Source organism: Chrysochloris asiatica, unplaced genomic scaffold (genome assembly GCF_000296735.1).
Source record: "Chrysochloris asiatica unplaced genomic scaffold, ChrAsi1.0 scaffold00009, whole genome shotgun sequence".
Classification (NCBI taxonomy): Eukaryota; Metazoa; Chordata; class Mammalia; order Afrosoricida; family Chrysochloridae; genus Chrysochloris; species Chrysochloris asiatica.
The window spans coordinates 23,421,043-23,440,202 of record NW_006408527.1 but is presented as its reverse complement, the minus strand read 5'-3'; the positions used below and the strand labels follow the sequence as shown (position 1 = coordinate 23,440,202).

Genomic DNA, 19,160 nt, shown 5'->3' with positions numbered 1-19,160 from the left:
CTACCAGAGCTCCTTTTAGTAGGAATGGTCAAACTGTTGTCCACGGCAGCTGCACCACTTTAGATTCCTACCAGCAAAGTGGCAAATATTCTACTCACCAATGCATGTTATTTTTCTTTTTTTTTTTATAATAGGCATCCTGTTGTATGTGACATGGTGTTTCATTATACTTTTGATTTGTTGTTTCCTAAGGTGTGGCATTGTAGGATCAGCCCTGGACTGTGAAATACCAGGCCAGCAGTTCTAATCCACCAGGTACTCCTCAGAAGCTATACAGGGTCTCTATGAGGTGGAACTGACTTGGTATGCAGCAGCAGCAACAGCAACAGCAACAGCAAGAGTGACTTAAAAGGAGTCCTGGTGTGGTGCTGTAGGATAAGCACTGGGCTGCTAACCACAAAGTCGGCAGTTCAAACCCACCAGCTGCTTCTTGGAAACTATACAGGGGTACAGATTTTAACAACAATGATTAAAAAGTGATGCCATTTTGATAGACACTTTCTTTGATTAATGGTAACTGAATCTGTTGTTGTTACTGACCATTTTTTAATGTTTTTTGGCTAATTTTGAGTTCAAGGTCTTTTGTGCTTATTTTCAAATGGAGTTCTATATTAGTAATTGCTTAAGAAACAATTCTTTAGATTTGGAAAATGAGAATTGTGTTCCCACGGTTTAGTGTGGTAATATTTCTAAAATACATTCCCTTTCTATTCCACATTTGATTGTTTTAAAGAAATCTGTATCACTTGCTTGACTATGAAAACAACTTGCAGCTAACCCAGTTTTATAGAAAATTGCCTTGAGCAATGCTGTCTTTACTCCTACTTGTAACTCAAGCATTTCAGGTGAATGTTCATTTCAAAACCTAAATCTAGTCGGGATTTTAAATAACATGATTAAAGTAGGTTCTCCTAAGTCCTGGTGCACAAGAAAAACTTGTCTCTTATCCTTTGCAATTCTAGGAGTGGTGTTTCACTCACCCATTCCTTAAGTATTCATTTTCTTACTCTCTGTGTCATGGAGATCAGAGAGAGCGGGAATCCTTTTAACCTTGACTGTGCGTGTTTATTTTCTGATAATGCTGTTTCAGTTCATTTGCTTTAAAATATACTACAACTTCAAACTGTGTTTAAAAATGAAGAACAGCTTTGAAATCCTTCCTTAAGCTTATATTGTGAAGTGCCTTCAAGTCCATTCCAACTCATAGCAACCCTGTATAGAGTTTCTGAGGAGAAACTGATAGGTTTAAATAGTCAACCTTGAGGTTAGCAGTTCAGTGCTTATCCTACAGCATCACACCAGGACCCCTCTTGTGCATATGTTGTAGTTAAGTACTGTCAAGTTGCTTAAGCATACAGACAGTCCTGGGGGATTGATTCCAGGACCACACTCCCCAGTATCAAAATCCATGGATGCTGAAGTCTCATAATATAAATTGTGTATTTTTTGCATGTAACATATATAACATCTTCTATATACTATAAATCATCTGTAGATTACTTATAATACCTTTGTTGCTGTTTAGTGCATGGAATCGGTCTGACTCATAGCCACCTTGTGTAGGGTTTTGTTGTTGTTGTTGCTAAGTGCCATCGAGTTGGTTCTGACCCATAGCGACCCTGTACAGGGTTTCCGAGGGTGTAAATCTTTACGGGAGTAGAAAGCCTCATCTTTCTCCCGCGGAGTGGCTGGTAGTTTTGAACCACAGACCTTAAGGTTCGCAGCCCGATTCATAACCACTACGCTACCAGGGTTTTACAGACTTTAAATCTTCACAGGAGCAGGAAGTCTCATCTTTCTGCCTCACTTTTAATACCTAGTACAGTCCTGGTGTGGTGCTGTGGGTTAATGCGCCAGACTGCAAAACCATTTGAACTGCAAAACCAAGGTCAGTGGTTCAAGCTTACCAGCTGCTCCTTGGAAACCGTATACAGGAACGCTAGGGTTGGAATTGACGGCACTTAACAACAGTTTAAATGTTGTGTAAGTAGCACTTTAACTCCATGTTATCCTTTGAAGGATTGCTTTGATCACTTAATTGCTCCTGTGCAATACCAAAACAAGTACTTTTTAATCTGCACTTGGTTGACTCTTTGGATGTAGTAACTAGTGATATGTAGAGCTGATTGTATTTAGTTCTTGAAGACTTGCTTTTAGTGACCTATTTTATAATGTTTAACATATGGTTTTACATTCTTTTGGGAATGGAGAAACCTGTTCCTCATACTCTTGAAATACTCTTTTAACTTGCTTTGGATCTTTTTCTTTTCCTTGCATTGTTGTTGTTGTTAAGTGCCATGGAGTCGCTTCTGACTCATAGTGAACCCTGTATAGGGTTTCTGAGGCTGTAAATCTTTTCAGAAGCAGAAAGCCTTATCTATCACCCATGGAGTAGCTCGTGGTCTAAACCTTAGATTTTGTGATTCACAGTCCAGTACTTATTCTAAAGAGCCACTGCACTGCACTCCTTACACTATGATATTTTAATTTTTACTGAGGTTATTATTGTTTTTTACCATTGTGAACTGGGTGAAGGTTTACAGAGCAGATCGAGTTTTCTGCTAAACAGTTCATACACATTTTGTTTTATGTAATCTATTGCAATCCCCCGTGGACTCCTGGTGTAGGATCAGCACTGAACTTCAAACCACAAGGTCGGCAGTCCAAAACCACCAGCTGCTCCTTGGAAACCCTATACAGGGTCACTGTGAGTTTGAACCAACTTGATGGCACTTAACAACATTGCAGTCCCCACATTGTAAACTCATGAACCTCACTTCTGCTCTGTGCTTCCTGTTTCTATTCATCCTCCTTTCAGAACCCTTCTAAACTTTATCCTTGGGTAAATACTGCGCTTTTGATCTCAAATGGTTGATTGTATTAAGATATATTATTCCCCTTACTGTTGTTAAATGCCTTTAACTTGGTTCCAACTCATAGTAACCTTATATCGGGTTTCTGAGAAGCACCTGGTGGATTTGAACCACTGACCTCGTGGTTAACAGTTCATTGCTTATCCTATAGCACCAAAAGGATCCCTGCCCATTTGTTGTTGTTGCTTTTGTTATCTGCCATGCAGTCAGTTCTGACTCAAAGCAGCCCAATGCACAACAGAACAAAACAGTGTCCCCCTTTTGCAGTACTTTCACAATCATTGTTAAGCTTGAGCCAATTGCTGCTGCCACTGTGCCAGTCCATCTTGTTGGGATCCTCCTCTTTTTCGCTGACCCAACACTTTACTAAGCATGATGTCCTTCTCTAGGGACTGGTTCCTCCTGATAGCGTGTTTGGAAGTATGAGAGATAAAGTCTTGCTGTTGTTGTTGTTGTTAGGTGCCATGGAGTCGGTACTGACTCATAGTGACCCTATGCACAACAGAACAAAACGCTACCCAGTCCTTGGCCAACCTCACAATTGGCCACGATTGAACCCATTGATGCAGCCACTTTGCCAGTCCATCTCGCTGGGGATCTTCCTCTTTTTCTCTGACCTTCCACCTTACTATGATATCCTTCTCCAGCGACTGGTCCCTCCTGACAATATGTCCGAAGTATGAGAGACGAAGTTTGGCTATCCTGACCTTCAGGGAGCACTCTGGCTGCACTTCCAATCACCAGTAATGATCAATATATATCTTCCCCCCCCCCCCCCATTTTTATATTTCTTCTGTTCTTCTAGCCACTCCAGGCTGGTCTGCTTGTCCTTTCAAATGGAAATTTCCCACCTCAGAAGATTCTGGATGGGGTTCAGGATTCTACCTGTGGTCTTATGCAATGCAGAGGCTCTACAGGAAGCCTCCTTCACTGAGCAAGTTGTAGCCCCATTTTAGGTATTCCAATCAGTTATAGGCAGAAGATGGGCTTATAAGCTTTCTAAGGTGATATTTCTGGCTATTCCTTTCTCTCCCCCTCAAGTGTCTGTTTTACAGTGGTATGCAAGGGAAACCAAGATTCAAAAGACCGCCAAGCATCTTAGCATTATTTCCTCTCTTTCACCCATTCCAACCATGTCTCAATCCCTGTATCCGAGAGCCCTGTTGTTCCAAGGTTTTGCATACATCATTTACCTCTATTATGATCAATACATCTTGATTGCATGTTTGATCAATTTCAGATTGAAGAAGTTGGTAGAATTCTTCTATTTCATCCTCACTTTCTGTAGTGGTTAGTGTGTAAATTTGAATAATAGTGGTATTAACTGGTCCTTCCTGTAGGTGCATGGATATTATCCTATCACAGACAGTTTTGTACCTCATGACTGATCTGGATATGTTCTATTTGATGATAAATGCAACACCATTCCTCTTCAATTTGTCATTCCTGGCATAGTAAACATAGTATCACTATCCTGGCTTTTAAGGAGCATCCTGACTTTATTTCTATCACAGACTTGTTTGTTATTCTGGCAGTCCATGATACTTTTAATATTTTTTTTCAATACTATAAGTCAAATTCGTCAGTTCTACTGCTGCCTTTGTCTTTCTGATTGATGTTCCAACTTTCACATGCTTATGAGGTGAGTGAAGATACCGTGGCTTTGGCCGGACGTCTTTCATCCTCAGTCTGACATCTTTGTTCTTGAACACTTTAAAGAAGTCTTGGGCAGCAGATTTGCCTAATGCAGTACATTGTTTGACTTTTTGACTGCTGCTTCCATGAGTGTTGATTGTAGAGCCAAGCAAAATGAAACTTTTGAAAACTTCAATCTTTTTTCCATTTATCATGATGTTATTTATTGGTCCAGTTATGATTTTTGTTTTCTTTACAATGAGATGCAATCCCTACTGAAGGTGGTTGCAGTTTTTGATATTCATCAGTAAGTATTTTAAGTCATCTTCACTTTCAGTAAGCAAGGTTGTATCATGTGTATATCACTAGTTGTTAATAAGTCTTCATCCAATCCTGATGCCACGATTTTCTTTCTATGATCCTGCATCTCAAATTATTTGTCCAACATACAGATTGAATAAATATGGTGAAAGAATACAATCCTTGAATAAACTCTTCTTGATTTTAAACCAATCAGTATTCCCCTTGTTCTGTTCTAACAAGTACCTCTTGGTTTGTGTACAGGTTCCTCATTAGCGCAGTTAAGTATTCTGGAAAACCCGTTCTTTACTATCTTATCCATAGTTTGCATGATCTACATAGTGGAAAGCCTTTGCATAGTTAATAAAGCACAAGTAAACACCTTTCTGGTATTCTGTCTTCAACCAAGAAGCCATCTGACACTAGCTGGAATAGCCCTAGTTCCACATCATCTTTTGAATTCATTCTGAATTTCTGGCAGTTTTCTGTTGATGTACTGTTACAACCATTTCCAGCAAAATTTTACTTGCATATTGTGTTGTGTTAATGATATATTGTTGATGATTTCTGCGTATCGTTGGATAACCTTCCTTTGGAATTGGCACAAATATGGATCTCTTCCAGTCAGTTGGCCAGGTAGTTGTCTTCCAGATTTCTTGGTAAAGATGAGTAAGCATCTCTAGTGCTGCATGAGTTTGTTGAAAGATTTCAGTTTGAATTCTGTCAAATCCTGGAACTTTGTTTTTCCGCCAATATCTTCAGTGCAGCTTGGCCATCTTTCTTCAATTCCATAGTTTCAGGTCATATTGCTACCTGTTGATGGTTGATTCTGTACATGACGTCTGTCTTCTTTTGATGATTTTTATAGTACTCAATTTTTTTGCCCATAGAATCCTTCAGTATTCAAGTTGAGGCTTTAATTTTTTCTTCAGTTCTTTCAGCTTGAGAAATGCTGAGTGTGTTCTTTCTTTTTGTTTTCCTAACTTCAGGTCTTTGCACATTTCATTACAATACTTTGTCTTATCAAGCTGCTCTTTGAAATTTTCTATTCAGCTCTTTTACCTCATTTCTTCCATTCGCTGTAGCATCTATGCTTACGAGTAAGTTCCAGAGTCTCTTTCTGATATCCATTTTGTTCTTTTCCTATATGATATTCTTAATGTCATCCCATGACTCTTCTGGTCTTTAGTCATGAGTATCTCATGCATCAAATCTGTTCTTGAAATGTGCTTTAAATTCAGATGGGGCATATTCAAGGTCAGAATTTGGCTGTCAAGGACTTGTTTTAATTTTCTTTAGCTTCAGCCTAAACATGCATATGAGCAATTAATGGTTTGCCCCCTGGCCATGTTTTTGGCTAATATGATATGAAGCTTTTCTACTGCCTCTTCCCACAGATGTGTCAGTTAGAGTCCTGTGTATTTCATCTGGTAAGGTGTTTGTGCCTTTTATGTTATTTGCAGTGCATAAATTGTTGGTCTTACAAAACTCTGTCTAGCACTCTGCAGCAAAATTTCTGTTACCAAGGTCATATTTTCCAACTGATGATTTTTCCTCTTTGTTTACAGCCTTCACATTACAGTCATCAGTAATTATCAATATGTCTTAATTGTATATTTGATCACTTTCAGACTGAAGAAGTTGGTAGGATTTTTCAATTTCATCATAATTGGCTTTAATGGTTGGTGCACTGATATTTAGTGGTATTCACTGTCTTTCTTATTAGCATATGGATATTATCCTATCATAGCATTGTACTTCAAGGTAGATCTTTAAATGTTCCCCTCCCCCAGATTTTCAGATATTGCTATTGTTTTCTAAAAAATAAAAGAAAACCCTCTAAAGCACAGTTTGAGTTTGATAAACATGGGTAGCCATGAGGCAGAATCAACTCAGTGGCAACTGGTTTGATTGATTTGGTTTAAGGAAGAGGCATGGGGGCTTTGACTTAGGTTTGGTGCACAGAGTACTGCTGGCACATGGTGACTTTAAAGGCCTCTGTGAACCATGCTTAAAGGTCCCAGACCATCTGATCACAACTACTGTGCATGGACCTCAATTGAGGATTTAAAAAAAAAATGTTTTACTGTGAATTATGTGATAGTTTACATGGGAGAACATTAGCTTTACATTCATCCTATGTATGTCCTTTCATTGCCATGGTTACAATCCCCTCCATGCACCATCAACCAACCAAAGGGTACACCCTGCAAGTCTGCCCCTCGGTCGTCAGCACACAGCCCCTCTCCCTCTTTGGGTCTAGAGTCCTCAGCTTCTCTATCTCTCCATGTAATCATCTCTGCCTCCATCTCTGGTATCACTGCTTCTCTGGGTAGGGTCCTGCTCTCTGTTCTTCTCCCTTGATGGGCCTAGGGACCTCTGCTCCTGGACTGCAAAGTCAACCACTCCCCTCCTTTTGCTACAAAACGTCCACCTTTATATTTCCAACCCTCACAGTGAGTCCTGATAGCATTATTCACTTTGTGCCACATGAGTCCTATCTCCATCTCCTTTCATCAGCCTAAATGTTCTTTTTGACCATTACTGTGATGCCATGCTCTTGAATTTGTCATTCCCGGCATAGTAAACCATGTGATTGTCTGATTCAAAGTGGCCATTTCAGCTCAGTAATGCCTAGAATGGGGATCTTTGTGCATTCCCTTTCATTTTGACAACTTCCAATTTTCCTAGATTCACACTTTCTACGTTCCATATTCCAATTAGTAATGGATGGTTATAGCTGTTTCTTCCCTTTTTGAATTATGCCCCATCAGCATATGAAGGTCTGAAAGCTTTTCTCCATTCACTCCATTATGGTGAACTCTAGTTTGAGGAGGCAGCTCTTTTCCAGTCATATTTTGTGTGTTTGCCAACCTGAGGGGCTCATAATTTTGCTATTAAATCTGGCAATGTTCTGCTGCTATTCATAATGTTTTAATCTACTGGTAGTATATTTGAGAATGTTCCGCTGCTATTCGTGAAGTTTTCAGTGGTTAGCCAGAAGTAGTCTGGCTCTCCTTATTCCTGATCTGTCATAGTCCGGAACCTCCACTGAAACTTGTTGGTTTATAAAATAACCTGTGACACAGCTTTCAGCATCTCAGCAACACACAAGCCACTACAGTACAAGAAACTGATCAACAAGTCCCCTTATAGACTGTCTATTGTTTGGCTGAAAAATGAGCCCTGGGGGTGAGTTCTCTTTCAGACCTGATGGGTGACTAAGGGCCATAGTCCTGGGATGACCAGAAAGCTTGGTCTTTTTATGATTTAGAGTTTTGCTCCACATTTTTCTCCCACTCTGGCCAGGATGTTCTGATAGCTCTTAGAGTAGTTAGTAGTGGTAGCTGGGCACCATCTGGTTCTTCTGCTCTTAGGGTTGTGGAGACTGCCGTTGGAATAGTCCATTAGTCCATTGGACTAATTATTTCCATGTGTCTGATTTTCATCTTTCATCTGGACAGAAAGAAACTGATAGTTGCACCTTAGATAGCCACTTCCAAGCTTTTAAAGACCCCAGTTGCTGCTCACCAAAGTTGGATGTAGACAATCATCTTTGTGCACTATGTCATATCAACTTAGCTCTGAGACTGTGGTCCTGAGCTTCCAGGCCCAGTGACTCATTTGTATTGTTGTTGTTATGTGCCGTCGAGTCGGTTCCGACCCATAGCGACCCTGTACAGGGTTTCCAAGGCTGTAAATCTTTACGGGAGCAGAAAGCCTCCTCTTTCTCCCATGGAGTGGCTGGTAGTTTCAAATTGCTGACCTTAAGATTTGCAGCCCGATTTGTAACCACTACTCTTTCTTAAAACTGATACTTTTTCAACTAAGAATTGTGGGTGCCCCATAATAAAATGGAAACAGCCCCTCTGCTTCCTGGCTTCCTCTTTTCCAGCATAGTGGTTTTTTTGTTGTTTTTTTTTTTGAAAACCATTATTATTTGGGAGTCTATTTGCCTAGATGGTTTAGAGCTAGGGTTCTGCCTTTATCTGCTATGTGCTCTGGGGCAGGATAACTTTTCTTAAGTTTCTTATTTGTAAAATGGGAACAGGAGGCCCTTAGGATTAAATGACACACACAAAATACTCTTAATAAAGATTTTTATTGTTGTTAAGCCATGTTGACTTGGTTCTGACTCATAACTACGCTATATAGAGTTTCCGAGGGGACATTTGGTGGGTTTGAACTGCCAACCTTGCAGTTAGCAATCCAATACTTATTCTACAGCACCACACCAGGACTCCTAATAAAGATGAGTGTTTATTATTTATTTGCATGTTACTTGATTTGCCAGTTTAGGTGGTGCTTCAAACCCACTAAGCTGTTCCTTGGAAACACCCTATACAGGGTCGCTAAAAGTCAGAGCTGATTAGAAGGCACTTAACAACAACAATAGTTACAATATAGCAGTTTGTAATCCTGATGATAGTCTACACTTCTGTGCAGCTAGTGAATCCTGGTATGGTGCTGCAAGAGAAGCACTGGACTGCTAACCAAGGTTGTGGTTCAGACCCACCAGCTACTCCTTGGAAACCCTATCCAGGGTTGCTGTGAGTTGGAACTGACTTGTCAGCATTTCATTCACAGTGGCAATGCTTAATTAACTAGTCACCTATTAAAGTTATTTAAAAATTTTTATTGTCTGAAAAATTAAAATCCATTATGTATGCATTTTGCAATGATTTTCTTAGAATCAAATAATTATCCTTTTACAACTGTACTAATTATTAAATGCTATTGAGTTGGTTTTGACTTATAGAGACCCTGTATAGGAATTTAGAGGAATGGCTGGTGAGCTTGAACCACCGACATTGCATTTCAAACCGACCTTGCAGTTCATTGCTTATCCTACAGCACCACACCAGGACTAAATAGTTTAGTTTAAGGCTGGCTCACTACTGGTTAACGCATTTATGCAGGAGGAAAGTGCTTTCAGTTATTAAATGAGGATAATATTTTTAGATGCCATTAGAATCCTAAATTAATATTTCCACTGACCTATTTCCAGAGGCTAGCCATATTTCACTTGGGTATTTTCGCTATTGTTTCAACACAACATGTATAAAACAAAATGTATGTTCTTGCTTCCAGAACTGGTGCTCCCTATGATTTTCCTCTTTCTATTAATATTATCACTGTTTCCATAGTAATTTAGGCTTGTCCATCTTTCATTTCCATCTTGACTTCCTCTTTGCTGGTTACTTTTGGGTTATGAGTCGGAACTGACTCGACGGCACTCAACAACAAAAACAACTTTTGGAATTAGCTGTCTTTTAATGTCCTTCATTTCCTGTTTTCACTACTGCCTTTTAACTTCATTTCCTTACCTCTTTGGAATAAATCTTCTGCCTCTAATTTTTGTAGCCATCAATACTGAGCACCAGATTGATTGTCTCAAACATAACTGTAGGTATCACTCTTCTCTTTTAAAAATGTCAGTGGCCACATGTTTTCTGAATAGACATTCGTTGGTGGTGGTAGTAGCTGGGCACCATCTGGTTCTTTGGCTCTTTAGGGTCGTGGAGATTGCTGTTGGAGTGGCCCACTAGTCCATTGGACTGAGCAATAATTGCTTATCACCAGATGCATGCCAGCCTTACCTCTCACTACTCCCCTGTTGTTAAGTGCCGATTCAAGTTGGTTCTGAGTCATAGTGACCCTGTATAGGGCTTCTGAGGAGTGGCTGGTAAGTTTGAACTGCTGACCTTGTGGTTCCAACTGACCTTGCCTTCCAGTGCTTATCCTACAGCGCCATACCAGGGCTTCTCTACTCCCCCTCATGGACCTTTTTCTTCCACCCAGATTCTTCAGTGTACTGCCTCTTGAATACATCTTTTTTATTTTCTTTCTTATTTAGAAAAACTTCTGTTTTTCCTAAACAGATTCTTAATATCCTATTTCTTTAAGTCCACCTACTGCTTCTCTGGGAGTCCTGGTGTGGTGCTGTGGGTTATTGTGTTGGACTGCAAGGTCAGTTTGAACCACAAGGTTGATGGTTCAAGCTCACGCAGTTGTTCCTTGGAAACCCTATGCAGGGTTGCTATGAGTCGGTACCAACTGGACGGCACTTAACAATAGCCACTTCTCTGAACTCTAAGCACTGAATTCTTCATTTCTTTCATTTGGCACTTAATCATTTACTGATTAGTATTAGCTTTAATTACTGAATTATTTAACTTTACCTGGCTGTATGTCTAGTCTTTTTTTTTATAAATTGCTGGCTCCTTAAGGGTAGGGATACTTTCTGGTTTTCTCTGAATTCCTGAGAACCATTGTTGCTGTTGTTATTAAGTGACTCCTATAAAATGAGTACTCAATAGTTATTGTAATACTGTTTGATGGGTAAACAGTATTACAATAGTTTTTAAAATAGAAGCTTTAAAAAACTTTTAAGATGAAAATTCCTAAAGGAATACATTAATACTTTACAAATAACTTTTTTGAAGAGGCGACTTTTGTTGGCTTTGTGATATCACTGAGTTTACATTAAAGCTGCCTGTTCAGGAACTGTGATGGCATAGCTGGCCTGGGGGAACTTTACTTTCCAAAGAGGCAGCAGGCCAAGGACTGGCTAAATCCCAAGCCAGAACTACTAGGTTCTGTGAACCAAGTGTGTCATGTTAACTTTAGCTTGAATGCCTGCTTCTCCTTTTGGGAGCAAATTTCATTCTTGTCCTGGCTTTCATAAAAAGCATACAGTACAAGTAAGGAGTAGGAGAAGGAAGAGGAAGGGATAGAAAAGAGAAGAAAACTTATAAAGCACTGAGGAGCTTTAGTCTGTGTAGTAATCTTGCTGCCATCAGATGTAAAAGTAGCCTCTAAAGTTGATCTGAGAGTAGACACTGAGAGAGTAGGAATTGGCACTGTTAAGGGAAGTGGGTGCCAGAAAAGAAACCTGGAAGGAGAACTTGGGTTCCTCGCCACCTTCCCTTTGTAAAGTACTCTGTTGTGTCTCCACTGAACATGTATCTTGTGTAAAGGAAATTTATTAGTCTTATTGTAGATTTTCTGCCAATATTCATTATGAACCATATAAACCATATTTTCATTTATAGGATTAGTGTTGTTTTTAGAGGGAATCTTCAGTTCTACATAAATAATAATTATTAAATAAACAATGTTTCTTTTAGAAAAATCTTGTAAGAGAATTTTTTCCCCCTTAATCTTTATAGAAAATGTGCCAGAGGAACTCCGTGAACCGTTTTACACAGATCAGTATGACCAGGAACACATCAAACCACCTGTTGTTAATTTGCTTCTGTCGGCTGAACTGTACTGTCGAGCTGGGAGTCTTATTCTCAAGAGTGATGCTGCAAAACCCCTTTTGGGCCATGACGCTGTAATCCAGGCTTTAGCACAGAAAGGTCTTTATGTCACTGACCAAGAAAAATTGGTAACTGAACGAGATCTCCACAAGAAACCCATACAGATGGTGAGTTTTTATACATATCCAAGATTATTCTAAGTTTGAAATGCGTTCTTCAGAATGTAAACTGTATTAAAAAAGAGTCAGACTTTTGAAAATTCGGTTATCATCTTTGCCTTGAGTGTAAGAGCCACCTTTTTCTTAGAATTCTCCAAGAAAATCTTCCAAGTGAAGATGATTCCAACAGAACTGCTTTGAAATGTTTGTTGCCATCTACTATGTGTGAGAAATCACATAATTTTCTTCTACTTTAAAGTGATTTTTATTCAATTAAAAAAATTTTTCCCAGCTCAAAGTGATAGCTTATTTGACTTTATTTATTAGGAAAGAGATGAATTTTGCAAGTGTTCATTTATATGCTTGAATGACCACATGGTAAATTTCTATACATCAGAAAGTTTAGTCTATTTAATAACCATTAGGTGTGCTATGACACTGTAGGATAAGCACTGGACTGTTAACCACAAGGTCGGTGATTTAAACCCACCAACCACTCTTCAGAAACTGTATACAGGGTCTCTGTGAGTCAGAACCGACTTTATAGCCCTTAACTAACTTCATAATAGCCATTAACTCATTCTTGTGGAAACACACACACAGAGAAGGAGATACAGAGAGAGAGAAAACTTTTACGTTTACCTGGGCAGTAATCTCTGGAGACATAGATCTAATTGTTTCAAGTTCATTGTGTGCTGTTTCAGTCCTTGTACTGCTTTATCTTAAGTTTCCCAAAATCCTGGGTATCAACAGGAATAGTAAAAGAAAGAAAACTGGTTTAGTATGTTTGATTAAATCATTCTCTTTTATATGAACTTATTGCCTGGCTTAGGAGGAAGGGGAGGGGTCTATATAGAAGGGTATCTATGAGAGGGTATCAGAAAAGTCTAGGAAAAGATTCACTTTTTTTAAAAAATATTTTATTCTGAATTATGTGATAGTTTACATGGGAGAACATTAGCTTTATATTCATCCTATTGTATATCATTTCATTGCCATGGTTACAATCCCCTCCATGCACCATTAACCAACCAAAGGGCATACCCTGCAAGTGTGCTCCCTGTGGTCAGCACACAGCCCCTCTCCCTCTCTGGGTCTAAAGTCCCCAGCTGTTCCATCTCTCCACGTCATCGTCTCTGCCTCCATCTCTGGCGTCACTGTTTGTCTGGGTAGGGTCCCACACTCTGCTCTTCTCCCTTGATGGTCCCAGGGACCTCCACTCCTGGACTGCAAAATCAATTACTCCCCTCCTTTTGCTACAAAACGCCCTCCTCTACATTTCCAACCCTTGCAGTCAGTCCTGATAACAATTATTTACCCTTGTACCACAAGAGACCCATCCCCAACTTCTTTCATTAGCCCGCCCAGACAGATTGGTTACCATTCAGTGGAGATTCAACCTTCCTCCACGCCCTCTGGATCTAGGTTCCCTCTTGAAAGCTTGTAAGCCAGTCACTTCTTGCCTTTGTAGCCCCACCATTTTGCGTAGCCTATGTCCAAGTTTCTCATCCCTGTATACTCTGTGTGTGGAAGGTGTGGGAATGATCCTCGCTGTAAAGATTTGTTCCTTCTTTTAAGCTACTGCATCCATAGGTGTAGGTCAAGTTCATCAAATTGTTCACTATCTTTTAATCCATTTTCCATGAACTTTTGAAGTCCTCTTATATTTTGAAATGTAAGAAAACATGAACAACAACAAAATGTTTTTTCTCCCAGTCTAGTACAAAATGGGAGTCCTAGTGTGGGGCTGTAGGATAAGCATTTGACCACAAGATGGGTTTAAATCACAAGGTTGGCTGTTCAAACCAACCAGCTGCTCCTCAGAAACCCTATATACAGGGTCACTATGAATTGAAATGGACTCGACGGCACTTAACAACAACAACTTTACTAAATGAGTGAGTGTGATTACTCCATAGGATAAACACTGGATTGCAAACCATAAGGTTGGTGGGTTGAGTCCTCCAGCTGTGCTATGGGAGAAAGATGAGCCTTTCTTCTCCTGCAAAGATTTAACACACCTTGGAACCCCCGTCCTATACAGGTTCACTATGGATCGGAACTGACTCAAAGGCACTTAACAACAATAAAAGTACTAAATGAGGAAGTACCATACTTTGTTTCTTATTTTCTTTCTTGTAAAAACAAAACACAAACTCTGTGTTAGGTACCAAGTGATGATAAACCTAATTTAATGCTTTTAAGGAATGGAAATAACAGCTGAAGAATAATTTAGTTAATTGAATTTAATTGTATGTTGATAATAAAGGTTTTCAAGATAAGTAGGGATGAGTATCTTTTATATCATGAGATTTTCAGTTTCCATTGTTGTTGTTGTTAAGTGCTGTTGAGTCAGTTCCAACCCATAGTGACCGTGTATAGGGTTTCCATGGAGCAGCTGATGAGCTTGAACCACCGACCTTGCAGTTTAAACGTCTTTGCAGTCTGACGCATTAATGCACAGCGCCACAATATGGCCTCAAAATTCACATTATGGTTGCCTCCTGATTTTTGTATACTTGTGTTATGTGTATCTCATGTTGTTGTTGTTAAATGCTGTTGAGTCAGTTCCGACCCATAGCAACCATATAGAGGGGTTTCCAAGGAGTGGCTGGTGAGCTTGAACTGCTGACCTTACGATTCAAACCTACTTTGCAGTCCAGTGCATTAACCCACAGCACCACACCAGGACTGGACTACATACATCTCATATAAGGGACTTTAAAAAGTTTCATGGAAAATGGAATTAAGAGATAATGGAATTTTTCTATAAACTTTTTGAAGTACCCTCATATATGTGACCACCACTCATATGTCACTTTGTCGTACTGTGGTGGCTTTTGAATTGCTGTGATTCTGAAAGCTGTGCCACCGGTATTTTAAATACCAGCAGGGTCACCCATGGTGGACAGGTTTCAGATGAGCTTCCAGACAAAGACAGACTAGGAAGAAGGAGTGACAAACTACTTACTTGAGAACTAAGGTGCACCCAACCCAAGCCATGGAATTTTCAATAACCTCATATGCATGTGAAAGCTGGACAGTGAATAAGGAAGACCTTAGAAAAATTGATGCTTTTGAGTTATGGTGTTGGAGGAGAATATTGAAAGTGCCATGGGCTGCCAAAAGAACTAATAGATCATTTTGGAAGAAGTGCAACCAGAGTGCTCCTTGGAGGCCAGGATGGCCAAACTTCATCTCTCATACTTCGGACATACTGTCAGGAGGGACCAGTAGCTGGAGAAGGATATCATGTTTGATAAGGTGGAGGGTCAGAAAAAAGAGGAAGACCCCCAGTGAATTGGATTGGTCCCAATGAAGTGGCAGCATCGATGGACTCAAGCAGGCAACAATAGAGAGGTTGGCCCAGGATTGGGCAGTGTTTCATTCTGCTGTGCATAATAAGGTCACTATGAGTCAGTACCGACTTGATGGCACCTAACAACAACGTTTATGTGAATAGTCTGCCAACACCAGAGACAAGCAGAATTCTATTTAGGTGTTCTATCAGTGTCTCACATTCTACCCTTCCTGAACCCTTTCACTAGTTAGTTGGATGCTCCTGTTTGATTATTTCCATTTACATTGTTTCAAGGCCAAGTGTGGCGCTGTGATTTAATGTGCTGGACCCCAAGGTCTGTTTGAACCGGAAGGTCAATGATTCAAGCTCACTAGCTGCTCCTTGGAAACCCTATACAGCGTCGCTGTGAGCCGGAACTGACTCAACAGCACTTAACAATGACAACAGCAAGGCCAAGTGGATAGTTGCAGAGTACACTGATGGCTTTGTGAGCCAGTGTTTGCTTAGTTGCTCTTTCAGATACATATGCATTAGATAGCCTAGTTGTATTTAAGTAGGTTATTTATTTCATATTTTAAATCCTTTTTAATAAGAGTGAAACAAGTGTATCATACTTCCTGCATTTTTTTTCCCTAGTACACTTTGTGTATCTAAAGATACAGTATGAGGATACATTTTGGCAAATTGCTAATTGCATTATTCTTGTATTACCTTCACACTGTATTGATCCTGCTGATAGGTTTGAATGCAGTTAAACCTGACTGCAGGAAATGTGTATCCCACCCTGATTCCCTTATGATTTATTAGCTAATTACATTAGATCACATTATGGCAGGTAATTACATTATTACACAACTGCCAAATTACATTACTGAATAACTGCCAAACCACTGAGAATTGTGGTCTAGCCAAGAGTTGTGGGGTGGGATATTATTACATCCATAACAGAAGTGGAACATACTTTTGATTGACAGATGTTCCTTTCTGATTTTAACGTAAATATACACAACTATTCTTACGGTTACCACTCAGTCATACATTTAGTGTTAATTCAAGTATACATTCATTTTAGCTTTTAGAATTATGTCCATTTTAATGCTACTGGGATATGATGTTTATATTTCCCCTATACACAAATATTTGTAATGTTCCTTAGGGAGATCACAATTACAATCGCTTCTATCAGTCTTACTGACAATACATGATGAAATGAAACGTTAATGCAATATAACAGTTATTAGTTGGCTTTAAAACATAGTGTCTGAAAATACTTTTTCAGTGCAAACATAGAATAAAAACAATTTAAGGGCCATACTTTCAAAATCTTCCTTTAAAAGCACTGTAATAAGAGCACAGATACTTCAAGAAGGCTTCTCACTTAAAAAAACAAAAAAACACTTTCTCCTAAATTCCCACAGTCTCCATCCCAAAGTTAATAATACAAACCAAACTCATTGCCATCAAGTTAATTCCAACTCACAGTGATCCTACAGGACAGAGCAGAACTGTCCCCAAAGGGTTTCCATGGCTGTAGGTTTTTATAGTAGCAGGCTGCCGCATCTTTGTCCCACAGAGCAGCTGACATGCTCCAACTGCCACCAGGACTCCAAATTAATACGGTCTGCTTTGTCAAGTGTCTTATTCACACACCTTTCATTTTTAAAAATCAAAACTCTAGGAAAACAAAAGCCTTAAGATTCAGATTGCCATTTGTAGTACACTTGAATCAAACCATTTAGGGAACTCTTCAATATTTACTCTTACTTTGTACGTACAGCTCAAAGGTTAACAGCTGAATACTCTTACCAGTTTATTTCTTAGAAATAGAAAGAGCTTCTAAAAGAAAATGTAATTTTTCACAAACTTTTTAAAGCTCCATCATATTTAATATACATACATACGGCACTCTACTTTAGACTATTTTAAATTTTTTTCTTTGAAAAAACAAATTATATAATTACATAAAATGTTAACAGTGAAGAAATAAAGTTAAAAACCAGAGTCTATCTCTCCAACCCTATTTTAATCCCATTCCCCAAAAGAAATCAAAGCTAACAGCTTGGTGTATATTTTGGGAATTATAATCGTCTAACATAGATTTCACTGGGAAATTTTATACTGCCTGAGACTGATCAAAACAAATTAGTATTAACCATTGTTAATTGATGATATTTTTGCTACCACTAAGGAGCTCTGGTAGCATAGTGGTTACGAATTGGGCTGCGAATCTCACGATCAGCAGTTCGTAACTACTAGATGTTCTGTGGGAGAAAGATGAGGCTTTTTGCTCCTGTAAAGATTTATAGCCTGGGAAACCCTGTACAGCCTGTAACAGTAACATACACCAAAAATCTATGAAATAGCAGTCCTGGGAAGGGGGAGAGTGTCAAATATTCCGTGCAAATCAACATACATACAATTTTTAATTATATTTCCCAAAAAGCAAAACAAAGGAGGAAGTGTTAATCTGCATAACTCTTATTACTGGTGAGAAGGGGAGGTTTTTACAAAGTTTTTACTAGTCTGAGAAATAAAGTAGTAGGGAAAAAAATAGTAGGAAATGGTGATGGTGGTGGTTATGTGCCATGGAGTTGGTTCCCACTCTTAGTGACCCTGCATAGGGTCTCTGAGGCTGTAAATCTTTAAAGGAGCAGAAAGCCTTATCTTTCTCCCATGGAACAACTGATAGTTTCGAACTCTGACCTTAAGGTTAGCATCTCAACTTGGAACCACGACACTACCAGAGCTCCTTAGTATAGTAATTTAACATTGTTGTTAAGTGCCGTAGAGTCAGTTCCTATTCATAGCAACCCTATATAGAGTTTCCAAGGACTGGGCTTCTATAATGGAGGGCGGTGGTTAAACGATGTGTGGCAACTGCACAGACCTGGTAGAAGTGTTAAATAAAACCCAGACCACAGAGCGGCGGGGTGAGAGGTGTCTGGAGACCAGGTCGATGGGGAGACGCTACCTAGCGGGAAGAGACTGCAGGGGCCAGCCAGGCTGTCCTACTTACCCCGGACGACGCGAGAGCGCCTCCTAGCCTAACCTTTGGATCCTGGCTTTGAGGTGGGGTCGACCAACTTAGAGAGAGACCCACAAGCCCCGCCCAAGGGTCTCACTACAACCCAGTCGCCCCTGCTGCGCTTCTGCCTCTTGATTGAAACGTCCAAGGACAGAAATCCTGTCTTTGAGCCAGACTTAAGGGCCCTAGCACAAGAACAGCAACCACGCAACCGCCACTCGTCTGTCTGTGTGCTGTGGTGGTTTGAATTGCTGTGATTCTGAGGGCTATGCCACCGATATTTTAAATAACCAGCAGGGTCACCCATGGTGGACAGGTTTCAGATGAGCTTCCAAAGACAGACTAGGAAGAAAGAGTGAGAAACTACTTCAGAATCACTAGTCACTGAAAACTCTATGAATAGTGGAGAAATATTGTCAGATACAGGACTGGAAGGTGGGAAGGCACTCAGAATGCGACTGGGAAAAAAATGCCTCCTCCAAGTAGAGAAAAGCTCACAGAACCTTCATTTGCCAATGGGCCACAAATCAAAATGAAGAGAAACATCTGTAAACATCCATTGAAAATCGGAACATGGAATGTACGAAGTATGAATCTGGGAAA

The 19,160-nt window shown here is 39.7% G+C and overlaps 1 protein-coding gene across 2 annotated transcripts in view; it reads left to right on the top strand.

Annotated features, from left to right (window-relative positions):
- Window positions 1–19,160, top strand: part of CAMSAP2 (calmodulin regulated spectrin-associated protein family, member 2) — a 122,151-nt gene that overhangs the window by 23,539 nt on the left and 79,452 nt on the right. For both annotated transcript variants that reach the window (XM_006834160.1, XM_006834159.1), the window contains exon 2: window positions 11,981–12,240. In XM_006834160.1, coding sequence (XP_006834223.1) covers window positions 11,981–12,240 — 260 coding nt within the window. The remainder of the gene's footprint in view (window positions 1–11,980; window positions 12,241–19,160) is intronic.